At 32.7% G+C, this 20,951-nt stretch overlaps 1 protein-coding gene across 3 annotated transcripts; it reads left to right on the top strand.

Annotated features, from left to right (window-relative positions):
* The first annotated feature begins 13,270 nt into the window (after positions 1-13,270).
* LOC104883334 (serine/arginine-rich splicing factor SR34A) lies at positions 13,271-20,668 on the top strand. Of its 3 annotated transcripts, none has more exons than XM_010667831.4 (14): positions 13,271-13,465; positions 15,409-15,669; positions 15,811-15,929; positions 16,441-16,506; positions 16,597-16,671; positions 16,748-16,847; positions 16,927-16,973; positions 17,073-17,130; positions 18,056-18,105; positions 18,209-18,265; positions 19,854-19,921; positions 20,022-20,093; positions 20,184-20,256; positions 20,351-20,668. In XM_010667831.4, the coding sequence occupies exons 3-13, from the start codon at positions 15,843-15,845 to the stop codon at positions 20,248-20,250; spliced, it is 747 nt and encodes a 248-aa protein (XP_010666133.1). In that variant the 5' UTR covers positions 13,271-13,465; positions 15,409-15,669; positions 15,811-15,842; the 3' UTR covers positions 20,251-20,256; positions 20,351-20,668. The 3 variants fall into 3 exon arrangements, with proteins under 3 accessions (XP_010666133.1, XP_010666134.1, XP_010666135.1); XM_010667832.4 differs by having other exon boundaries at positions 15,409-15,681; XM_010667833.3 differs by lacking the exon at positions 15,409-15,669 and having other exon boundaries at positions 13,272-13,465.
* Positions 20,669-20,951: the final 283 nt, after the last annotated feature.

The raw sequence follows: 20,951 nt of genomic DNA, 5'->3' as shown, positions 1-20,951 counted from the left end.
AACTTCTATTGTCAAAAAGATCATCCCTCTAGCTATTTAAAAAAGATCGTTTACGTCTTTTACGTCCAATCAGTTATTTCAAACCTCCCTTTACCAATCACTCGAATATGAGAATTGATTAGTCAAATCCTCAAATATAAGTCATTTAAATCTCTAGTTTTCTCCCAAACCTCTTTTTACCAAACAAGGCCTAAGTTTTTTCTAGAAAATTGTGTTCATCTTACAAACTTACTAACTTTTTTTTAAAAAGTTACAACCTTAAGTATGTCGTGGGTGTAACATGTTACACCATAACTTATTGTTAACAACATCTCACATGATAACTTATTGGTAACAAAATCTCACATGTTCTATGTCTTGTAAAGCTCTTTCATGTCATTATTAAAAAGTTCATACTATTTTAACGTTGTTTTATGTCATTTTAAAATCTGTTTCACATCCATTTTTTAATTTATCATGTCATTATTGATATGTTTCACATCATTATTATGGACTTCTATGTCATAATCTAGCAAAATTGTATTATTTCTCCTATTTCATCATTATTTTTTAACTCGTCATAAACCTTATCATTAGTCTAATAATAGGAGATACTATATCATGATTACTTACTTTTATATCTTTTTTTTTTCCAAACTTGTATCATTCTCCTTATTTCATTAGAGATTTTTGACTCTTTATATACCTTGTATTATTATTAGACAAACTAATATAATTTATAATAAAAATGATACTATTATTACTCACTTTTATGTCATTTTTCAACATACTTGTATTCTTTTTCCTTATTTCATTATCATTTCTCAACACTTTAATTATCTTATCATTGTTACACATACTGATATCATTTATAAGAAAAATGATATTCTTATAACTCGCTTTTATGTCAATTTTTAGCAAACTTGTATCATTCTCCCCTATTCCATAATGATTTTTCAATTTTTTGTACATATTATCATTATTACACAAGACTGATATCAAGATTTGCCGGAATTTTTCGGTGTTGCATCTAACAAATAGAAGCAAAAGCAATAGCACAGCAGCAGTAGACATAGATGGGCGTGAATAGAAGATCTGTGGCAGTAGCCTTGCTATAATGGTCGTAACGACTAATAAAGGTGAGAAAGAAATAACAAGGGCGAGTATTAGACCACAAAAACAAATAGCAGCAACACGAATGAGGATTGGAGAAAGAATACGGGGCGACGACAAGCCTCTGGAGACGCAAGAAGAAGGGGTGGGGTTTACCGAGGTTTCACAAACAATATTAGAGAACATGTAGTTTAAGGATTTAGGGATTTGCTTTAAATTGGCGTCTAAAGAGCTACAGGATAAGGGATGAGAGAGAAATGAGGAAGAAGTGGTTGTTATGTGTGTCACCAGGCTGTCCTAATCATTGTGGAGACTATGTGCAATTAATAAAAGATGGATACCATTTCCGATCACCTTTCGTTTTAAGTTGTCAGTCGTCTTTGTCGTTGATAATTAATCATTTATTTTCTCTTAATATTTTACTAAGCTTAAAGCATCATTTCATCATCGAATCAGATAATGGAGAAGTTATTTTTTCTACATGTATCTTATTTATAAAATTAGTCACCTTCATGTTAGTATTACTATCGAAGTATTATTAGTCTTTTTTTGGTGTTAGAAAATCGATTAAGAGTTGTGATCGATTTGATCTCGTGATTTCAAGGCTATATACTAAAGTCTTAACCATTAAATAAAGTAATGTTTAGTGTTAAAATATTAATAAATAAAAATTATAATTACCATGACATAGCCCGAGCCTATGAACTAGTTAAATTCTATTGGTAGTGGTAACTACTCGCTCGGTTAACTAAGTTTTATCCCCAAGTTAGACAACATTTACATTAAAGTATAATTAGTGGTTGCAAGGGATTGGAGTTCTCAAGAATAATTATTAAGGGTAATTGCTATTTACTAGTAGGTAGTGTTAGTGATTTATTGGTATAAAAATAAAAACTACAAACTAAAAAAAATTGAGCGTTCTATTGATTGATTATCTAGTTCAACTGCATTTACTATGGAACATGTGTAAAACATAAATGACATAAATACAATAAGCATTTGACTTGGAAAATAAAAAAATAATTTGGATATTAATAGGATTTGTACACCTGGACTTTTGCAATTTGAAGAAAACCGTCAATCTACAGCACCACTAGGCTACATCCACCCATTTCAGTACATGTTGCAATAAACCGCAAACGAAATCCCATTTTTGTTGGAGGCCCTGTTCCAGTGCACATGTTGCACTTATTATTAACCGACCCTATTCCGTTTCTGAATAAGTGCAACACTTCTTGTTTTCACGTTTGCCAATGCATTATTTTAACCATTAATATCTTCAATTATCAATAAGTAAAAATTATAAAAAGTTGATATTAAAAAATTCACATTCAGACGAATCTAGCAAGATCCCACATGACTATGTTTTTCCTAAAATATAAATCACCAAGCTAATTAAAGTTTAAACTGTGAATAGTAAACACTATGCAAATGTTGCACTTATTTAAAAACGGAGGAAGTATATTGTAACAGTTACACCAAACGAAAATTGTACACATTCACTAACATACTTTTAGTTGTGTTTGACTTGTCTTGAAACTTTTTTAGTATGACAAACATGCAATTAATCATTCACTTTATAATTAAAGATGTGTGATATAGTTAAACACGTATGATATAATTAAAATTACTTTAATTATGCTTATGTGTATTGAAGAAACATTAGGGCAATATTGTTTGTAATTTATGTTAGGTAAACGAAGACTTGTAGTTTGGTCAATGGAAGAGTGTGCTTATGCAATTGTATAATTTTGCGTACCTGGGCTTGAGTGAACATAAGTGAGAAACAAGGGACTTTGTGTGATAAAATGAATTGAGTTGTGGCTCAAGCATAATAGGCTTATAAACAAAGTAATAATTTGACCTATTATTCATAAGATTTTTTTTGCTTGAAATATTGTCGAAGTTGAGTTGTACTACCTACTCTAGCTTGCATATTTCTTAACAATTCATTAACTAACAATTTACTAATATAAGAATCATATCAGCGCCCCCTCTCTCCCCTCTCTCCTCTCTCCTCTCTACTTTCAAAAACCCTAGCCTCCATTGTTGATTTTTAAAGGGGCTTCCATCGGTTTTTACCGTTGGAAAGCCCCCACCTTTGCTTTTTTATTTGTTTTTAGTTTTCCAATAACAATTTCTCCCTCGAAAGACAGGGTTTTCGATCTCCTTCGTAAGAAAAGGCTTTTCGATCTCCTTCGAAAGACAAGGTTTTTCGACCTCCTTCGAAAGACAGGGTTTTTCTCCTCTTTTGAGGGGAATTTCTACAGGTTACAATCCGGGATACTAGATCTAATGGATTGTCGTGAAATTATTTTGTTGGTGAAGAATTATGCGGGATCTCAAAGGTTATCAATTTTTCGAATACGGTCAGATGAATCCGACGGAAATCATCCTCACGACTACAAGGGATCGTTAGATTGTCTCTCCAACAAGGCTGTATTTTCCAGCGATATAAGCGGGAGATGTTCCACATTGCAAGATTTGTTTGACGATCGTAGTTTTTATGAAGGAAATTTTTGTTTGATTCAACTTATGTATTTGTTTGATTCGATTGCTTATGTAGATGTCGTATGACTTTTTTATTATGAATTAATTTTACTATTCAAAAAAAAAAAAAAAAAAAAAAAAGCTTGCATATTTCTTCATTCATTTGTTGTTATAAAGTTTGCAAGTCTTTCAATGTCTACAAATTAAATTCACCCTTCGCATATATGTTCATCAAATTAATAAGTTGTATATTAATTTTATACTTATCACCATACTAACACTTGACAAACTTACATTCTCACATTCTTATGTTTGTCCGAGCGACGAACTGAAGAAAAAAAAGTGTTGTTGTCACGACTCTCATCTTAAATTGCTACATACTTGTTCCGAAAAAGGGAGTAGTTACAAATTACAATATCTAATTGCTACGAATATTGCTAATTTAATTATTTTATACTATCTCCGTTTTCTAAAGATCTTCCTTGTTACTGTTACTACAGATACTAATGAGAATTAATTTGTGTAGGGTGTGGGGTGGGTAAAGTATGAGAGAGAAATGAGTTAAGATAAATAAACAAATAAAAAGAGGTTAAAGTAGGAGAGAGAAAGAGAGTAAAATTGAATTAATAATGTAATGGTGGACCATATGATAGGGATATGAGAGGGTAAAAAGGGAAAAAAAATTCCAAATAAGGAATAAAGTAAAAGAGGGAAGATCTTTTGAAAACGCACTAAAACGGAAAGAGGGAAGATCTTTAGGAAACAAAGGTAGTATCACTCAAGCTTTGTTCTTCTCAACTTATTAAAACAAGTTTCAGCAAAAATAAGTTAAGCTAAATTAAGTAAAAATAAGTTCAATCCAAGTAATTTCAGCAAAAATAAGTTTAATATTCAACAAAAATAAAATAAGTTTTGCAAAACCGAGCTCGAGAAGAGAAGAATTGCTCACATATGCAAATACTAGTATTTTTTGCACGCGATGCGTGCTTGAATATTTTTTAAGATAGAATCTCGATTTTTTTCGACGTATGTAAAAGTCAGAATTTGAACATTAGACATACAGAGTATAATTGTTTTTAATTACAAAATTTATTGGTTTAGTCTCTGTCACTTAAGTCTCTCACCAGTCATTTTTTTTACTTTTCAAAGTTAAATTTTATGAACAAAATATAAATTTTATTGAATTTATTTATGATTTCTAATATTATAATTTTTTAGTTGGTTTTTGAATTAAGTATACTACTTCATATATTGTGAAGAAAGTGGACACTTGGATTTCAAGTCAAATTTTTGTGAGTATGTATTGACGTTGTAGTGCATTTGTTGTAATTTTTGTTTTTTTGTAAAGTTTACTCATTTGAATGATTTGTATAATGTAAATTATGCAATTCTATGATATTAATTGACTTGTGAGTGATTGTTATAATTTTATTTTTAGTATTTTTATTTGAATCTCCCTTTGGTTTGTAAGTGAATTTGTAATTTAGAAAGGAAAAGAGGTAAAATAGTCTCTTCATTCGGGGACACCATAGTTCCCCCTTCCCTTATATCTATATATATATCTAAAGTAAAATCCTTGAGGCCACGTGTCGTTCAGTTAGCGATTTCAATCCCACGTGGCATGACGTGGCATGCTCCTTTGATCAGTATTCCTCGAAGCTCAATGAGAGTGTCCACGTGTCAAAGGAATCAAAGAATAATTCTTTCCCTTAATCACGCATATAATTGATTTGATATTGAATTAAATTTGGAAATCAGTAATAAGATTCAGTATCAAATTGATACGTAATCGATATAATTAAGGAAACAATTATTAGTATATTAATGTGATTGACGTTAATTATGGTTACAATTACGTAATTAAAATCTTAAATTAATATGCTTTTGGCCGAAATTTTTAGTTGTCATATTGGTATGTTCGAAAATTTTAGTTAGCAACTAAACATGGCAAGTAATTTAAATTATCAATCAATCTTAATTATTGCCTCCGTTAATGGTAATTGTCAATCAATCACTTAATTTAGATTAGTATCCGAAATTAATAAAAAAATATTAACATGGTAATAAAATTAAGATATCGATCAATCAATCAATATTTATGCTAATTGTCAATCAACTATAATTTTAGGTGATTTATGAATTTAATTAGGCAATTAGTATCCTCAAATCTTTATGAATTTAAATCAGTACTAAATCATTGGCATTTTTGATTTAATTGATTGATATTACAACCGTATCTTAGGGGTAGGGGATCCAAAATATCAATCAAGTCAATCATATATATTTTTGGAATTAGAAAAAAAAATCAATTAAATATACAATATTACAAGTATAAATATAGACCATGTCATAACTCACCATTACTCCAAAACGTGCCCTACTCCAAAATTATTCATTGAGTTATACGTATGCTTTGGATATTATAGAGTAGGGATATCTTCTTTTCTTCAATATCATATGTATACAAAAGCCCATATTTTTAATTGGAGCACCAACTACACCACAATACCATAATAGTAACGCAAACAAAGCAGCAACAACATAAGAGGCTAAAGAAAGAGTTACGACTTAAGTTGATGATTCGAAGCTCATATGTACATGTTGTTGTGCTAATCATGTTTTTTTATGGTTTCTAAAGATTACATATATGGAACGTTTTTTTCCATGAGTGATGATGTACAAGTCATATTGGTGATCTATTAATAAGTGATGATATATAAACATTTCATATATGTTGGTGATGATGTACAAAAAAAATCAGCTTATTTATTTATGCTAATTTAACAATTGATACTAAAGTAAATTTAAATATGCATATCCAATCTAATTGATGATAATTAGGATCATATACTAAAGGTATATCAAGTAATTCATATTCTTGCTTTCTAATACTATTATGCTTTCTAATACTACGTACAAGTCATATCAAGTAACAGACAACATAACAATCAACTGCAGCAACAACAACAAACTGGTGCAGGGCGGCAGCCAGCCTGAGCGTCGACAACACCGGTGATGCAACACCAGCAGCACCACACAGAACAACGTAGAGGAGAGATTATGTGAGGCATGCAGCAGGAACTTAAAAACCAAAAAAGACATTTGAGGTTCCTCTCATATATTGTGGAGTTTCTAAAACCTTTGAAAGGTAGTGATGGAATTTTAGTTGAGCAAAGATTTAATATTTGATGGGTGATTCTTGATTTCGTTCAAAAGAGAACAACGTTAACACCATCATTTGCTAAAAAAAAAATTAAATAAAATGAGGGGAACAGCCGAACAGGGGAGACGAAGACGAGTGGAAGAGGAGGAAGATTTGGGGTTCTTTTTGGTTTTGGTGATCTTATGGAAAATGATGATCAAGGTCTTTGATCTTATTTGATGGAGCATGATTTCTTGACAACAAGACCTTAATATGTCACAACTCATGACTTATGTGTAGATAGATCCACGGCAGAAAGAATAAAAAAATTGAATAGGTTTCCTTTTCTCATTTTTTCCTAATGGGGGAAAATTATATGTAATAAATTCATTTTAGATCAATAAAGTATATTTTGATTATGTTCCTCATAACATGTAATTGTCTTTACGTTTTTAAGAAAGTTTTTCAATAAGTACTTCTATTTTGATTATATTATTTTGTTTGGCATGGGATATTATAAGGTTTTCAAGCTTTCTTTTAGGGCATGTTCTCTTCGGCATAAAACAACTGAATTGAACTGAACTGGTCTGAACTGAACTAATCTGAACTGAATTAAACATGCCCTTAATCACGCATATAATTGATTTGAAATTGAATTAAATTAGGAAATCAGTAAGATTCACAATCAAATTGCACGTTTAATTCAAAAAAAAATAATGTCAATTAGTAGTATACATTGACGTCAATCACGCTTTGTAATTGATACGTAATCGATATAATTAAGGAAACAATTATTTAGGTTCCCAAATAAACCAGTCAGGCTAATATTAAGGAAACAATTAGTTATTATTGTGAGTAAATTACATAAATAAATAAATTCAATAAAAACCTTAATTATACATGGCCATAATCCGTACAATCATGCGTGTAATTGATATTGTACTTGCCACAATTAGGAAACAAGTATATTCCCTATTACGTGTAATTGATATTGTACTTGCCACAATTAGGAAACAAGTATATTCCCTTCTTAATAATAGCCTATTATGCAGCTAATGTTAAGGAATTATTTTTGCTAATTCCGAATGAGAAGTTGTTCGACTTACAATTTTGCAACTATAAATAGGCATTATACTCTAGCTTTGTAGGAGTCATTCAAAGTACATATTACATAATTATATTATATTCTCTTCGGTGGTGTTATTCTATTATAAGTCAACCATACGATTGAAAGTGGGTTGCACCCAAAATTATAAGTCAACGGTACCAACTGATGAGCAATCTATATTTTTTTGTGCAAACTCATGAACAATCTATGATTATATAGCAAGCTATGATTAGGGATACAACAATTATTAGTATTGTTTTTTCTAACATTTATATCTTAGTATGCTTTTATGTTCGTATTGCCCGTTTTATTATCATCATATTTATTTGTTGACTAATAAATAACTCACTCAATTTTGTGTTCGTGATTATATGGTATTATTGTTATCATATTCCCATGCAATACTATTATTGCTTTAAAAAGGAATTCATTATATATATATATATATATATATATATATATATATATATATGTCATCATTCACTGAAGTGAAAACCCATTCATACAAAATTATAGTTATAAATCCATGAAATATAACTTCTCAATTTCAATTTCAATTTCTAATTAATTCATAAAATAAATAAACTTAGTTGATCCATAGCAATGTAGGCATATGCATGTTCAATTCATCCCCAAAATTTTATAATTGATCCTCAAAAGTCAAAACACAAATTTTTTATACTACAATATCCAATTCATATAAGGAAACTACCATAAGTAAGTTTTTTTATACTTTTTCGGCAGTGGGATAGAAAAAATCAAATTACAATATCTATGTACAATATGAAAATGAAAACAGTTTATGGTATAATCAGAAAATTAACGAATTAGAAGTTTTAGAATTGGTATATGTTAGTTGAAATCAAGTATATAAGAAAAAAAAATACCCTGCTTAACGATTTTGACAAAAAACCATTTTGATTTATAATATTAGTCACATAATAGAAATGCACTTTAACAATATTATAGAAAGGGACTTGAACAATTTAGGTAATAAATAATGGCACCATCATAAAAAGTTCGTTAAAAATCATATTAATCCTAAAATAAAAGTTAAAAAATGATATTACATCCATCTTTGTAAAAATTTAAATATAATGTTGAAACATCATTAATATTTGGCCAAAGTCATATATTGGTTTGAAGAACTCTTTTTTTCCGATTTCTCTAATTAACTTTGTTTATTGTTTTTTAATTGAAAGAAAGTTTCAAACAAAAAAACATTTCTAATTAGAATGTGAGTATTATTTTGTAGAACCAAGAAATGAAACATCCCTCTTTTAGTGATTTAAATTACATTAGAAATTATATATGTTTACATTCAGAAGTAATTTTTGTTTTTGCCAATAATATCAATTAGTACTATACAAGTATCAGCTAGATTAACGTACATATGAATCATTTACTTTCTGCACACAAACAAAAACATCAAGGGATGAAAAAGAAATCAATTGATAAAATGGAAAAGTTTTAGATCACAACACAAAATCGAAATTTATCCTTGAATAACAACACTCTTAAAATTTAAAAGTTGAACTTTTATTTACCGCTTAGCATACTCTAACAATATTACAAAAAGAGTCATATATAATGAGCATCATTATAAAAATTTACATAAAAATCATATTACAATCATCTTTTTTGGAAAGTGAAATAAAATTTAGAAATAGTATCATTAGCTGGCTTAACACCAAAATAAGAAATTCTTTTGCTCCAACACTATGTCATTCAATCTTTTATACGAATCAAAATTTAGTCCCCAAATTGTGCAATAATTATTTTTCTTAGACTGAAACGGGATTTCTTCTTTTAGACGCCATTGTAGGAAATCGTTCTATAAAGTATACTACGTCCATTCTTGAATAATTGTCATGTAAGGTTTGGACACACATATGAAGAGTATATAGTAGGGGTGTAGGTATTGTTGGCAAAAAGTGTACAAGTATAAACAAAAAAAAATGATTGAGTAAGAAAGAGAACAGTGGAGGGCTCCACATCACATGAATATGAGAAGAATGTGTGTGAGAGATATAATTAGTGGAGGAATTTATATTAGATGGGTTCGGAGGAGTAAATTATCATATAATTAAGGGAAAAAGATAATTATTTATGAATGCATGAAAATTTGATGACCAATGGAGTCTGTGCAAACATATCTCTATTATATAAGCCAAGGGAGGAGGTGTAGTGTCCTCTTTTGAAAGGACTAAAATACCCTTAATGATCTAATTAATGGAATGAAAAAAATTACAAAAGAAAATCATTTAAAAATTCTCATTCCAACTTGTCATTTAAAACAAGTTTAAAATGGTATATGCATCAAATACTTCAATAAAAAATTAAATGGACAAAATATTTATACCTTATGAAAAAAATGGCATATATAACGTGCACATGAAAAGTCTGAACATTCACTACCTTTGATATTCTTTAATTCAGTTAAACCAACTCATTATTTTTGTTCTTTCTGTTCAATATTCATTCACAAAAAATTAATGTTAACAATCACTTGCTTATAACCTTTTTATTTTTGTACATTAGCGAATTAATATATCTAAATTCATCTAACTGTTAAATTTTTCACATTTAAATTTAATCATAAATAAAGTACGAATGGAGTATCTAATAGAATAACAAATTTTGAAATTAACGCACGCATCGCGTGCATATGAAGGCTATTATCACATAATGTTACTAATAGAATGAAAATATAATTGTAAGAATAAATGTTAAACATTTGCATATAGATACAAAATATCAAGATATGTGAAATAAGCAACATATTTGGTGTTTTCTAACAAATAGAAAAAACATAGTAACTGAAATCTATAACTGGAGAACATAATGAATAAAAAATGAAAAATCACGTAATACACGATGACAAAAAAAACATATTGTAACAAAGTCAAAAGCTGCTTTAAATAGAAGGATCCTTTCCACCATCAAAGTGTAAATACTATTAAGAGAAAAGATTATGAAAGGTGATAGGATTACTCTAAAGCAAAGGAGCATTAAAAATTAATTCATATTAATTTTGAACGTGACATACAATGATACAAGACTATAAAACGGGTATATATAAGTTAATAATGATGAGACTTTATGACAGGCCATTGAAGATTATCATTTTTGTGCAATCACTCCCTCAATTAAATTGTACAATCAGCCAAAATTTTCTAAATAGATAACGTTTGAAGAAAGTCCCCGTGCAAGTAGTGGTTGTCTGGTGGGTGGTGGTCAGTGGGTGACCTGGTGCATTGCAATGATGATGCAAGATTACAAGAGAAGAGAGGGTGAGTGGGCTGGGGAAAACGGGAGTGAAAGTGGTTGCATGATAGAGTGTAAGCAGTGATGCGAATTGTGATTTTGTATGAGCTTCTAAGTGAAGCAATGGGCACATCGAAGACTTTTTCTGTAAACCTTTTTAAAGAAAAATGGTTGGTCACATGTCCCACCATAATATTAGCTATATTAGTTACTGAACATATGGGTCGTAAGCCAATTTAATATATTCTTAATACACGATATGATTATAAAAAGGTTGCTTGGAATTTCAGGAATATAATGACGTATTATATAAAGGAAATAATATGATGAGACTTTTGTGACAGGTCATTGGTGATTCTCATTTGTGTGCAATCACTCCCGTAATTTATACAATATGCCAAAATTTTCTGTAAGATAACATCTGATGAAGTTCCCCGCCGCAAGCAGTGGTAGCCTGGTGGGTGGTGGCCAGTGGGTGGCCTGGTATAGTGCATGCGTGCAGCAGTGGTGCAAGACAACAAGAAAGAGGGGGAGACATGACTGTAGAATGCAGGAGTAGAAGTGGTTGCATGATTGAGTGTTAGTAGTGTGTGAATTAAAATTTTATTTAAATGGGAAAGCAAAGAAATTTTCAGTCAGATTTTCTAAAATATTGTTGCTCACGTGTTCCACCATAACATTAAATATATGACTATAATAACTTTAAATCACAAGTTAATATTCAGACTTCAATCATGTTCTTCTTCGTCGACTGCTAAGGAAGTAAGGGAGTTATCAGAATGGGTACTGAGTGTTGGTGATGGCAGAGCTGGAGGGTCCATTGATGGAGAAGTGGATATTGAAATCACTGAAGATATTTTTATAGACGGTGGAGATGACCCCATATCATCAATTGTCGACAAACATACCCTTCACTCACTGATCACCACTGGGAAGCCAAATACTTCCAAGAAAGAGCAATTCTAGCTCCAACTAATGAAATAGTTAAGAAGGTAAATGATCTTGTGTTGTCCACAATTCCAGGTGATGAGAAAAATTACTAGAGTTGTGATGCAATTAGTAAAGATGAAGGGAACTTAGGGGTTCATGAAATATAATCTACTGAATTCCTAAACACAATAAAGTGTTCGGGCCTGCCAAATCATAGTATTAAGTTAAAAGTTGGTGCGCCGGTCATGTTGTTTCGTAATATTGATCAGACATCTGGATTGTGTAATGGCACGAGGCTGGTTATCAAGCATTTAGGCAATCAAGTGATTGAAGCTACCGTCATTTCAGGGAGTAATGTTGGTGACAAGGTATTCATCCCACGAATGACACTAACACCGTCTGACTCAACAAAATTTCCTATCAGATTAAAGACGACGATTTCCTTTAACTGTGTGTTTTGCCAGGACTATAAACAAAAGTCAAGGACAATCATTATCGCACGTCGGGTTGTATTTACCAAGGCTGTTTTCAGTCATGGTCAGCTATATGTCGCTATTTCCCGAGTCACGAACAAAAAAGGACTTAAAATTTTTATTTGTGATAAAGAGAATAATATGTGCAAAACAATTACAAATGTTGTTTATAAGGTAGTGTTCCAAAATGTATAACTTCATACACATTTTTGTAATTTTTGTTATTATAACTTTTACTTATTGTTTCATTAGAAAATTTTTCGTTTATTATTCGTTTCATTGGAAAATTTTTCTTATTAAGCAAATCCTTTCCCGTGCATTTTTGCACGGGTCCAGAAGCTAGTAATAGATATAATAGAGATGATGATTTTTGACAACAATGATTTGTAAGTGAATTTTGTGAATGTTTTTGTATGTATTGACGTCCGAGTATATTAGTTTTAGTTTATAAGTTATTTGTTTTTGTAAAGTTTCTGATCATTTGAGTGATTTTCGTGATTTTTTGTGATTTTCTCAATTTTATGAGTGATTTGTAAAGTTTCCTAATATAAGTGATTTTTGAGTGATGTTGAAATCTAATTTTCGGTGGCTTTGTTAGAACCCCCATTTTGGTATTTAGAAAGGGAAGGGAGGGTGAAATACAGAAATAGGCATTTCAAAAGAGGACACCGTTGCTCTCCATTCCCTTATGTAATAGAGATAGTCTATATATATTCGGATCTTTTAAATTTGTAATTTGTCATTAGCTATTGTTAGAGGCTACATAAGGAGAAATTGGGCAAAATCCAGTATGCTTGAGACCGAAATCTCGATTTGGTACGTTAGCTGCTGATAGTCTGAAGCTAGTCAATTTCTGTCTTGAAAGCCTCACTTCTCAAAGCTCATCGCATTTGCAAGAAGCAAGAAGCCAAAGCTAGGGTTTTCATTTCTCCCCAAATTGAAGCTCCCCTTCTTCATCTTCCGGTATTTCTTTCGATTTCTTCATCTTCACACTTCTCTTTTCGCATCTCTATAATCTATTGTCTTCGATTTTTATTTTTTAAAGATTTCGCGTAGAATTTACTCCAGATTTAGTTCCGTGTTGTAGAACTTGCAAATTTGCGATTTTGCTTTGCTGCAGAAAGAGAGCGAGAGAGGGCGAACAATCTCAATTTGGAATTCGATTGATACTGAATCTTCTTTTCCGACGTAATCTCATAAGTAATTGAAGAATTAGGGTTTTACATTATTCGATCCTTTGCCTGAAAATTGGAAGGAAGAGATTGATTTTTCCGTGTTTGGTTGCTCGGATATTTCTTTCTGAGCTTTGATTGGCTGCTTGCTAATTTACGAAGTGATTTTTATTAATTCTTTTAGGTTTTGGTTGGTGAGTTGGGGTTGTTGCGAGAGAAATTGTATAGGAAAGAAAGGATACCCACCTACTATGAGAGTCAAGAGGGTATAAAATGAGGTTCTATCTCTTTCTTTGATGTTTGTTTTGCTGAGTGGATGAGGAGTACCAAGCTAGCGATACAAGACATAGATATTGGTGCATCATTGAGCTTCCGTTGATGTGTTCTGGTGGCTCGGAAATGGTTTTCATGTACTCATGCTGTTTTAATTCCTTATAATTTAGCATTTTGAAACAATTTTTTTTTTTAAATTATTGGAACACCTTTATAATGTTGTATTATTTTTGCCATCGATCAACTCAAAGCAGGGTTTATTGTAGGAAATTAATTATAGTCCACTAGTAGTTTGGAAAGGGGAGAACTATTTGTAGGTTCTGCGAAGTAATTTATGCGGCTATTATTTTTTGATAGTGGAAGTAGTTTGCTATCAAGTTCATAGCATGGAAATGAATGAATATAGGCTGAAGTGTATTTATGAAAAGGAGAGCTATTAGATTGAGGCTCCAAGAGCCATTTTTTTTTGGTGCACTTGATTTTCTCAGGCTATCCGTTTTCACAGATCTTTCTTGCCACTTTGTCGCTAGTACTTCATTTAGGGGCCTTTTCGCTTCATGGGATGTTTCTCTTCATTTTGTCATGAGCAATTTTGCTTTGTAGTCTGCTTATTTCATGAGTTTCTGATTGAAATTCTCCTTTGTATTGCCTGGTCAAGATGATAGAGTAACCCCCCTCTCCTCCTCTCTCTCTCTTTGTGTGTGTGTGTGGGGGGGGGGGAGGATTGGATACTAAAGATAAGTACCTTGAGCAGAAAAGACTGTTATTATATATTTATATGTCAAGTACATTAGTAAATGACATGGGTGTCACTTTTAAATTGGAGATTCTTTATTGCGTTGTTTTTCTTCCCCGTCCTCCCATTTTTGTGTATATGAGTGGGTAGTTCTTAATAGATTTATTGTTAAGGTAATGGGATTGTCGTGGTTATGAAGCGCAATGGCTTTTGATGCCGTTATCTATAGTGAATCACTGAATCATATAAGCTGTTACTTGATGATAACAAAGTATCTACGTCGAATCCTTTCAACTGGTATCCATGTATTTGTGACTTTAGTTGCCTGTCTGTGTCAGTGCACTATGTGTCATCACCCGCATTTTACTTATGCTTGCCTTTTGGTGAAGGTGGGATAATTGGAAACACTTCTTTCCCCCCTTCCCAGAAGTAGTTCATTTGAAAATCTGTTGCTTGCTTGTCCCATGTTCCTGGAAAACTGACATCATTTTTTGGTGTTCAATATATGAAGTTTCAGACAAAAAGATTGGTAATGCACTTGCTGTGTTGTTCATTCTGGTTCCAGACCTAATATTATTTAGCAGCTAATTTTGAAGAACTAAAACTCAAAATCTTTTTACTATTTCCTGGGCTTTGTGATGACGCAGTTGCAAAAGTCTCAGTAAGGCAAATGCTTAGATATGTGCTAATCTTCCATCTCATGACACATGCTTTCTTTATGGTAGATGACCAGCGCTTGGACAAATATGAGCTTTGGAATACATAGGGATGTAGAGGGGGAGTGGGAGAGTACTGGGTGGAGTAATGGGTTTATTAAATATAATGGAGTTCCTTGATCATTCTTTGGAGAGCTATGCATCTGCAAAAACTTGAGAAAGCATTGGCGATCAATTAATATATCAAATATATATTAGCTTTGGAGCCTCTTGGAGCATATGAGCAATGGAGCTTATGGAGAATCGCTCACCTCAAGGATTGCTCTCTTGGTTTGCTTCATGGTTTTGGCTTTGACTTGATAATGATATTAATTGCTTGAAATGAAATTAAGTGCTCCATTGTCTTAATCATGTTTTTGTAAATCTCAAAAGATTTATCTTTGACTCACATATCCTCTTTTGTGTTTGCAGTAAATCTTTGTGCAGAGTGACTAAGCAATAAAATGAGTAGCCGTTTCTCGCGTACCATCTATGTTGGTAACTTACCTGGAGATATTAAAGAACATGAGGTTGAAGATCTGTTTTACAAGGTTTGGATTTTGTAATTCTGTTTGTGTGCCTTTTTTTGAATTTTTTTTTTTCACTTCCAGTAATGTATTCCTCTGTAAGCAATTGCTGTTTTCACCAATTTTAAGTATCTCTTTGCTTATCCCCTAGATCCTATGCTGTATGTTTGCTAAGAACATAGGTTATAGATGGCGTAATGGTTCATGAAAATATGAGGTCTTTCCCCCTTTCTCGCCTTAATATGGTAATTCGTTACTGAAAGAGAGACGTTTAGAAGTTTCTGGAGTAGACATGCTGTCAATTTTGTTTGTCATCGTGTTGCTTTGTGTGTTAATTTATTGCTTCAATTTCTGCTTTCAAAACTTGCACTTAACTTTATGTCCACTCATCCATGATGGTTGTTGCTAAATTCGTGTATCTTCTTCCTGTACATTCATGCTGATTATTCAAGCATGTGCGGTGGGCTATGTTGGCCAGTCAAGTTCAAGAAATGATTTATGATTGCATGACAATTTTTTGATTGCTTTGGTGCAGTATGGTCGTATCTTGGATATTGAATTAAAAGTTCCTCCTCGACCTCCTTCCTATTGCTTTGTGGAGGTAATCCTTTAGCATCTTTTTGGTCAACATGCAACTAGTGTATTAATTTTTGGTCTTTAGAATTATGAGCTATATGCTTTAAATGAATAGTTCGAGAGTTCTCGAGATGCGGATGATGCGATCAGGGGACGTGATGGGTACAACTTTGATGGCTGTCGTCTAAGGGTAATACATCGTCGCTTACTTTCATGTCATAAGTTACACTTTTTGGTTCCTTAATTTTGTTGTTTGAATAATGTAGGTTGAACTTGCACATGGTGGTCGGGGATCTTCCTCTGCTAGTGAGCGTCGTGGTGGAGGGTCTGGGCGCTATGGTGCATCACGTCGTACTGATTATCGAGGTCTGTATGTTTATTTTCAAAGATGTCATTTATACCATTATGTGAATTAAGCAATGAAAAATTTGTGTTTGTCATGCAGTTATTGTTCGTGGACTTCCTTCTTCTGCATCATGGCAGGATTTAAAGGTATTTTTCTGACCTTTTCTCTACTGACAAGCTGTGTTGAGCATTTCATGATGTCAATATGCCTCCATCTTAACCTTTTGGGTTTCTGTTCAATTTCAGGATCACATGCGAAAAGCTGGTGATGTTTGCTTTGCTGAAGTTTCTCGTGACAGTGAAGGTATTGCTTGAACTATCTGCTACTGTCATACGTGCCAGCTGTATAAGTAGTTGTCAACTGTATATGGAGAACATTCTTTTTTTGTTTATGCACATTTATTTGACTTCTCAGAATTGGTTTTTGCATGCTGAATAAAACCTTATATAGTTATATAATGTCTTCCAAACTTTATATCTGAAGGACATACATCTTTGGTATCCTTGTGTATGAGTCATAGGTACCAAGGTTCTAATAAAAATTTCTACTTTGTATGCTACGTGCGGCCAATCCCTTTGCAAGACATGTTTCCTGTGTCAATGTTACTCCCTCCGTTTCATATTAATCTACACACTTTGACATTTTACACTATTCACAAATTGCATTTTGACCCTTGTTTGTGATTTATATGTGAATAAAAACATAGTCATGTGGGATCTTGTTAGATTCATATTAGTATGTATTTTATTAATATGTACTTTTTATAATTTTTACAAATACAAAACTAAAGATATATGTCCTCAAAGTTTTACATTGGCATGCGTGAAAAGTGTAAGTGTGTAGATTAAAATGAAACAGAGGGAGTATGATATTAGCAAAAATGTGGTATGGTGAAATGGCTGGTGTTTCTTAAGATTTAGGGAATTTGGTCTCTTGAACTGAATGTACAAGTGTGTATCTAGATCTCTGTTCGGACACAAACGCTTCGAGTTGTGTTTTGCCTTGCTGAATTCTAACTGAGTTGAATGGCTTTGTCCCGGTCCCTGAATCTGGGTTTCTGATGTAATTGGTTATTGTAATGAAGATATCTTATGAAAATCAGCTTTGAAACAGTGTAGATTATGTATGTGCTTGTACTGTTTGTATATGCTTGTACTGATTGTTACTTGCTTTAAGCTTAGAGTTCATAGCTTCCTGTCTCCTTAATTTTCAAATCTCTTTTTTACAGGAACCTTTGGTTTGGTTGACTATACTAACTCTGAAGACATGAAATATGCTGTAAGTGTTTAGTGATTGTTTTTGGATTCCAGGTCAAGAACATTTTTTATCCACCACTTCTCCATGCATAACTTTGACGTAATTCTTAATGTCTATATTTTAGATCCGAAAACTGGATGATACTGAATTCAAAAATCCTTGGGCAAAATCTTATATTCGGGTGAGTGACCTTCGCTTGCATGATTTTTGTGTTCCAAGGATAACTCTTGATCAAATATCTTTGCTTGCCTTTCATTTTCTACACATCGCTTATAAGTATTTATGCAATCATTTATTCCTCGCTGGATAGTCTTCAAAATCCGCGGGGCAATATTAGTTAAGTATGGTATCTCATGTTAGTGAGCATGGATATTATTTTGTGTACCTTAACTTCTCTTTTCTCATAAATTTTATTGCTATCAATTAGTAATGCGATTTCATAAAATAACACATGTTGTGGTATGGAGTTTCAGTACCATACACATTGGCATGAGACTTTCTTTACAGCTTTAAATAATTGTCATCTGTTACCACCTTCATCAGGGTGTGGATTTTGTGAAATGTGAATTGTCTTAAGGTTCCCTATAGTACTAATTTATGGTAAAATTTTACTGAACAATGATGTTCTTTGATTGGTTTATAGGAAATAGCTATGTGCCATTGCAGGCAAGCGCCAGACATGGCACGTGCTACCCCCCCCCCCCCCAAAAAAAAAGAAAATAGATAATTGTGCTCCCTTTTTCCTCTTTCAATTCTCTTCTCCGCCTCTCTATTTTTCTCTGAGGTGGTGGTGGCAGTGGCAGCTTGCTCTGACTAATTTTACCCAACTCACCTATAATGGACGATACATAGTACATGCAATCAAAGAGAAAGCTAAATGCTACTCCCTCTGTCCCCTAATAAGACTTCCCATCTCTCCTTTTCACGTTTGCCAATACATGTTTTGTATCATTAATATCTTTAATTACATATTAGTAAAAATTATAAAAGTTTGATTTTCGAGATATACACACAATGAGATGAATCAAACAAGACCCCACATGATTATGTTTTTCCTTATATAGTGGAATTTCTTTTTGGAAGATTTCTTTAATTATGGATAGCATCCATATTAGAAATGGGAAGTCTGTTGAGGGATGGAGTACTTTGTATCTGAGTGGCAAGGCAGAGTTAACTTTCTTGCCAGTGTCCTACTGCCAAAATTGCTACTTCACTCCGGGGATTTCATGTTTGCTTGAACATGTTATTGAAGAGGCTGAATAAAATGTTGGCGAGAAAATGAGTGTAGGAGCACATCATTTTTCACAAACATGTGAAAGTTGGTGATGCTGAGAGCAAATTTTTGGGGTTGTATTTTTTCCCACACATTTCCCAAGCTTCCTATTGTTTTAGTCGATATCTCCTTTTTTAATTGCATTTGGAATTGGCATCCAATATTCTCACATTATTGTGATTCCTTATCAATTTGATTCAGTATGCTTTGGGATTTCAGTTGAAACATAGAGCTGTGGAGAGGCTAAGTTGGGTTGTAGAACAAACTTTGGACAAATATTACTATTTTGCATTAGATTGTAGCACAGAGCACAACACTATGTTTTGGGTTGTAACCAAAGACGTACAAATTTGAAATATGTAAAAGTTCTTGTAGGGTTGTTGAACTGTTATGGTTGGGATTCTTTGTGAAGTATAATGTTTTTATACTTTGTCTACCTGTTTTTTGAACTTTTGGTGCAATCCCTAAAAGTTCCTGGATCCATCGCTGGTTGCAGGTTAAAAGGGGAGAGGGAAGCTCAACTAGGAGCCGCAGCAGGAGTAGAAGCCCGAAAAGGAACAGAAGGTATCTTATTTAAAAAATACAAACTTTTTCTTTCCTTGTTTTGGACTAGGGAGTTGGGGTTGCCTTAGTTTATCAGAGATGTGTTTGAATATTGTGGCAGCAAAGCACTGGAGAAATCAGTTTCAAGATCACCATCGAGATCAAGGTCTGCATCACCTGTGAAATCTGCCAGGTCATACATTTGATAATTATGCAGTGATTTAACTCTCCCCTTTCCTAATTATAATTTAGCATCTTTTCTCAGCTTCACCCTAACATGCAGGCCAAAGTCTAGATCCAGGTCGAGGTCCCTTTCTAAGTCACGGTCAAGGTCCAGATCGCCGCAGTAGTACTAGGTATGCCTTTGGCTCAAAACTTCATAAATTAGCTTATGATCTTTGTGATTCACATTCACCTGACTTGATAGGATTTGGCCTTTTATTCTTACAGTCTATTTGGCCAGTTTCTCTGCCCTGTGATCATCCAGTGGTACACCTTCGATGTATGAGCATCTGGCTAATGCTGATTATTGCATGAACTTCACAAGCGTAGTTATATTTCCCCTGACGGAACCTTGTAAAACAGACACGTAAGGCAGATTTGGCTATGGTTTTTATTTGGTCTTTAGTTTAAAAACGTTATGTTGAGGAGTCCATTTAAGTATATTGTTGCTTAATTTGTTTTTCTTTTGGTTTAATTTGGTTATTGAATTACGGGATTTGGAGACTCTACTTTCTGAAGATTAATCAAAACTAGAATATTTCTATATCTTCGTCAAGAATGTTCTGACCAGTTATGCTTATGAGCATGTAACTCACTTCTTTAATGTCAACATCAAGCATTCATCAAGCGACCAAAGCCACACGTTGTATATCCAAATCCCGAAAAGGAACAGAAGATATTATAAAAGGTTAGAGCCCCTCACCATTATGACGTATGAAAAGAAGTTTGCATGGCTCTGATGCAGGGAAGGGTTTTAATTTTATTTCCCCGGGTGTTGTTTTACAAAGCATGGAGCAAGGGTGTAAATTCATGTGTTTTGACAACTTTG

This window comes from Beta vulgaris, chromosome 3, assembly GCF_026745355.1.
Source record: "Beta vulgaris subsp. vulgaris cultivar EL10 chromosome 3, EL10.2, whole genome shotgun sequence".
Lineage (NCBI taxonomy): Eukaryota > Viridiplantae > Streptophyta > Magnoliopsida > Caryophyllales > Amaranthaceae > Beta > Beta vulgaris.
This window is presented reverse-complemented; position numbering and strand designations above follow the sequence as displayed.